Source organism: Pseudophryne corroboree, chromosome 3 (assembly GCF_028390025.1).
Source record: "Pseudophryne corroboree isolate aPseCor3 chromosome 3, aPseCor3.hap2, whole genome shotgun sequence".
Classification (NCBI taxonomy): Eukaryota; Metazoa; Chordata; class Amphibia; order Anura; family Myobatrachidae; genus Pseudophryne; species Pseudophryne corroboree.
In genome coordinates, this window is record NC_086446.1 from 774,707,637 (window position 1) to 774,713,156 (window position 5,520).

At 48.4% G+C, this 5,520-nt stretch overlaps 1 protein-coding gene across 1 annotated transcript in view; it reads left to right on the forward strand.

Annotated features, from left to right (window-relative positions):
• The first annotated feature begins 5,130 nt into the window (after positions 1 to 5,130).
• The window catches only part of LOC135058260 (DBH-like monooxygenase protein 2), a 146,291-nt gene continuing 145,901 nt past the window's right edge, over positions 5,131 to 5,520 (forward strand). Inside the window, exon 1 of the mRNA XM_063963790.1 lies at positions 5,131 to 5,310. Coding sequence (XP_063819860.1) covers positions 5,203 to 5,310 — 108 coding nt within the window. The 5' untranslated portion in view covers positions 5,131 to 5,202. The remainder of the gene's footprint in view (positions 5,311 to 5,520) is intronic.

Below are 5,520 nucleotides of genomic sequence, written 5' to 3' on the forward strand. Positions count from 1 at the left end.
TGTAAAATGGGGATGCTTGCCTGCCGTACTGTGTAAAATGGGGGGCGCTTGCCTGCCGTACTGTGTAAAATGGGGACGCTTGCCTGCCGTACTGTGTAAAATGGGGACGCTTGCCTGCCGTACTGTGTAAAATGGGGACTCTTGCCTGCCGTACTGTGTAAAATGGGGACTCTTGCCTGCCATAATGTGTAAAATGGGGACTCTTGCCTGCCGTAATATGTAAAATGAGAACTCTTGCCTGCCGTACTGTGTAAAATGGGGACTCTTGCCTGCCGTACTGTGTAAAATGGGGACTCTTGCCTGCCGTAATGTGTAAAATGGGGACTCTTGCCTGCCGCACTGTGTAAAATGGGGATATAATGTATCAAGGGCATTGCGGTGTATGGCATAATATATATATATATTTTCCTGTGATGGCAGTGATCTGTTGGTGCAAGGTCAAAAACTGGGGTGTAAGGTAGTCTTTTCAGATGAGGCCACGCCCATTTTAACGAGGCCACACCCATTTTCATGAGGCCATGCCCCTTTGCCATGAGCGCGCGCATGCTTTTTATTTCTATGTGGGGGCATATTTTTTTTTTAATGTCAATTGGGGGGGGGGGGGGCGCATTTTGAAATCTCGCACTGAGAGCCAAATTGGCTAGAAACAGCCCTGCGTTATCTCGTTCCATCTGTCAGGATCTCCGGGAGAGGAGGCAGCAGCAGCCCTCCCCTCCTCTCTCCCTCCCCGATCCTCAGTTTCACTTTCATTTCTGCCTTCCCATCCTTCTGCTTGTGTCTGATCTCACAGCACCTTCCCTTCTCCCCCGGTGTCTTATTCTCTCCCACCCCCAATATCTGCTGCCTACAGCAGCTGGATCCTGGTAAAAGGACTGATGTAACTGAATCTGTTCCCTCATCTATAAATCACGCTCTACAGAGGGACAGTTTGACAGGAATTTGTATTTCATGTGCAATATATAAGGTAAATGAACAAGTAATGCAGCCATGGAAATGAGCTTAGAAAAGGCATCAGCTGCCTCTCCTTATGTACGATCCAAACTCTTTGCCCAAAGTTAAGGCGTCGGTTATTGTGTTTCCGGGGGGAAGGGGGTTCAGCATCTCTCTACATGACCCAGGGACTTTCCAGTCTTCAGCAACTGTGCAGTGCCACTACTAACCACTGCTGACGTGACACAGAGACATCGCAGCTACAGTGCTCACTTACTTTACCGGACATGGGCCCTCAGTTGAGTTGATCGCTCGCTGACGTTTTTCGCAGCATAGCGATCAGGCTAAAAACCGGCTGTTCTGCGCATGCGTATGGGCCGCCGGGCGCACGCGCTAAGTAATTTCACACAAAACTATGCAATTTTACACAGGGGCGAGCAACGCTTTTCAGTCGCTCTGCTGATCTTAGTGTGATTGACAGGAAGTGGGTGTTTCTGGGTGGTAACCCAGCGTATTCCGGGCGTGTGCTAAAAAACGCAGGTGTGCCAGGGAAAAACGCGGGAGTGTCTGGAGAAACGGGGGAGTGGCTGGCCGAACGCAGGGCGTGTTTGTGACGTCAAACCAGGAACCAAACGGACTGAGGTGATCGCTAGCTAGGAGTAGGTCTGGAGCTACTCAGAAACTGCAGGGAAATATTTTCGAGCAATTCTGCTAATCTTTCATTCGCTATTCTGCTAAGCTAAGATACACTCCCAGAGGGCGGCGGCCTAGCGTGTGCAATGCTGCTAAAAGCAGCTAGTGAGCGATCAACTCGGAATGAGGGCCATGGAGCGATCCACCTTCACAATTTTTATGTATTATTATTATTATTATTATTAGAAGAACAGAGCAATGAATGATATCAGAATGATAAATTCTGGACCTGAACCGGATAATGAGAATACAATCCTGGACAATGCGACGATCATCGTGCACATACGCGAGGAATTCTGCGTGCTCCACGTCTTCTGGATCTTTGTATCGCTGTGCGTGTTACTGTACCTGTGCACCAGAATCCGTGTCTATTGGTTTGGGGAGAACGTACACCGTTATTTTGGGTGGAAGGAGATCTGGAATATCGGTGGACAGACACACCTGTTTGCCAGAGCGTTGCTGCTGCTGCCATCCGCCAGTGTGCTAGGAATTCTCATTCCGTATCTGGGTCTAAATCTTATAGTCTTTATAACCAGTGGTCCCATCTAGTCTGCCCTAAACACATGCACATGTTCACACTTACACACTAAGGTTTGTAGTTTTTGTGGGAGGAAACTCACGCAAGCACAGGGAGAATATACAATCTCCACACAGTTAGGGCCATGGTGGGAATGGATTTGAACCCATGACCTCAATGCTGTGAGGCAATAATGGTAACCGTTATACCAGCCGTACTGCCCCTTGGGATGTAGAGGCGGCCATCTTAGGCACATGTCTTCAAACTGTAATGGGTTGTGGTGTTGGCTCCTCCCCTCTACAACCCTAAAATTGTGAAGGTTCCTCCAACTGTCACTTTTAACTTATGTTAAAACAACACTCGACTATAACAGTCAGACAAAAGGGAATACATGGTGAGAATGCAGTGTCCCCAGATGAATTCAGAGAAACTTATCTGTCTCTCTCTCTCTCTCTCTCTCTCTCTCTCTCTCCGGTGAAGGGTTGCAGCTCTTCTCACACACTTCGCCTGGCCAATTCGCACCCTGATTCTCCTAAAAGTGCTCACAACGCTGTGGGGCAGCAAACACTTTTGAGTGAGATCCTGCTGCCATAATGCGCGGCTGCCACACATATTCAGCCAGGCATACAGATGTGTCCTCAATTTAATTCCTCCGCTGGTCTCTCTCTCTTTATCTCTTTCTCCCTCTCTCTGCGGGAAATTTACTAAGCTCTCAATTCCTTTCGAGATTGCAATTTTTCGGGCAAAAATACATCTGGGTAATTTACTAAACGCTAAACACGGGAATGTTGGGCCAATTCGTATTCAGTTTCAGGGCTGACCACACAAATACGAATCAATACATCATCGACCAAACATGGTTGGTTTTTCACATATACCTCAGAGACAGTGACGGATTTACCGCAAGGCATCCAAAGCGGATGAATAGGACCCGGGAGGTCGCAGAGGGCCCGGCTGCACCAGAAAATCCATGAGCACTGGACTGTAATTGGTCCCGGCAGGCTGTCAATGATTAGACAGCTGCTGGGTCATGGCTCGTCCAGCGCTCGCCCGTCACTGTGTCCTCCTCCTACCTTCCTTCTGTCATGTGTGTGTGATGTCATGACGCACGTGCACATGATGTCACACGCACACAGAGAGGAGCCAGCAGCAGTGGCGGATCCAGCGGGGGACGATCAGGGCATTCGCCCCACCCCCCCTAACATAGTCATAGCCATGCCCACTTACGGATGCTGTCTGCAACTCTGGCCATTGCGGCACATACAGTCAACGCTGTATTCCTGGGACTCATCACACAATATGACACATCTCCCCCCTCGGGTATGGGTCGTTGGGTCGACACAACTTAGGTCGAAAGTTATTAGGTTGACCACTATTGGTCGACATGCATTAGGTCGACAGGGTCACTAGGTCGACATGGTCATTAGGTTGATATGTAGTAGGTCCACAGTTCAAAAGGACGACATGAGTTTTTTTTACTTTTTTTGGTGTTGTTTTCTTTGTAAAGTGATGGGGAACCCCAATTAGTGCACCGTGTCCGCTCACCATGCTTCAGGCAAGGTGCCTCGCTCCGCTGCGCTCGCCACAGGTTACTAAGGGGGGACATGATCAACATCTACAAATATATAAGGGGACAATACACAGAGCTTGCGCGGAACCTGTTTTTGGTTAGATCAACACAGAGGACACGTGGACACTCGCTCAGGTTAGAGAAGAGGAGATTCCGCACAATACGGCGTAAAGGCTTTTTTACGGTAAGGACAATACGTGTTTGGAATTCCCTGCCTGAGGGAGTAGTAACTGCAGACTCAGTCAACACCTTTAAGAATGGGTTAGATAAATTCCTAATGGATAAGGATATCCAGGGTTATGGTGTGTAGTCACGCACTATAGTTACTATAAAAAGACGGATACAACGCAACGGCTGACATCAGCATCAGTCAAAATTTTAGACCAAATAATCCAGCATAGGAGACCACAAATAGGTTGAACTCGATGGACAATTATCTTTTTTCAACCTTAGATACTATGGCCCTCATTCCGAGTTGTTCGCTCGCTAGCTGCTTTTAGCAGCATTGCACACGCTAGGCCGCCGCCCTCTGGGAGTGTATCTTAGCTTAGCAGAATTGCGAACAAAAGATTAGCAGAACTGCTACTAAATATTTCCCTGCAGTTTCTGAGTAGCTCCAGACCTACTCTTAGATTGCGATCAGCTCAGTCCGTTTAGTTCCTGGTTTGACGTCACAAACACGCCCTGCGTTCGGCCAGCCACTCCCCCGTTTCTCCAGCCACTCCTGCGTTTTCGGCTGGCACGCCTGTGTTTTTTAGCACACTCCCGGAATTCGGTCAGTTTTTGCCCAGAAACACCCACTTCCTGTCAATCACTCACCGATCAGCAGAGCGACTGAAAAGCATCGCTCGGACCTGTGTAAAATTGCATAGTTTTGTGTGAAAATACTTAGCGCGTGCACCCTGCGGCCCATACGCATGCGCAGAATCGCCCATTTTTAGCCTGATCGCTATTCTGCTAAAAACGGCAGCGAGCGATCAACTCTGAATGACCACCAATGTTACTATGCTACTATTCCCAATCGCAGTCCACGTGGATCGTAAAGTATGAAAAAGTCCAAAAATTGGAATTTTTTTTGAAAAACTCATGTTGGCCTTTTGACCTGTCCACCTAGTACATGTCGACCTAATGACCATGTCGACCCAACGCATGTTGACCAATAGTGGTCGACCTAATGACTGTCGACCTAAGTGGTGTCGATCTAATGACCATATACCGGCAGCAGCAGCACTCCCCTGCTCTCTTCCTCCCCGACCCTGAGTTTCACTTTCATTTCTGCCTTCCCATCCTTCTGTTTGTGTCTGATTTCCCAGCATCTTCCCTCCTCTGCCAGTTATGGGAGGGGGAGGAGCAGGAAGCCCTCTCCATGACTCAGGGACTTTCCAGACTTTTACTTAAACTTATCTAAGTGTAAAATGCTGGTGCCGTCATTCCTGACGCAGCGCAGAGACAGAGCAGCGACTCACTTACTTTCTCTCAGATCCGCCGGACGATGCAGCGCATATGTGTGGGGATCATCACAGCCCTACAGGTCTACTGGATACTATGGCTGTGTGCGTTCCTGTACCTGATCATCAGAGTGCGCGTCTTCCAGGAGAATGTAAGTAGTTTTATAGCTTGGGGACGATTTATACCACTATTTGCGGTGACAATAGATGTGAAATATCGGTCTTTACAGCTGTCATCCAGAGTTTCACTATCACTGCAAACTGCAACTGTGCTGGGAATTCTTTTGATTCCACACCTGTGCATGAATCTATTCATCACAGCTGCCATGCGACGGAACTACCAGGCGCGCTTATCATGCACA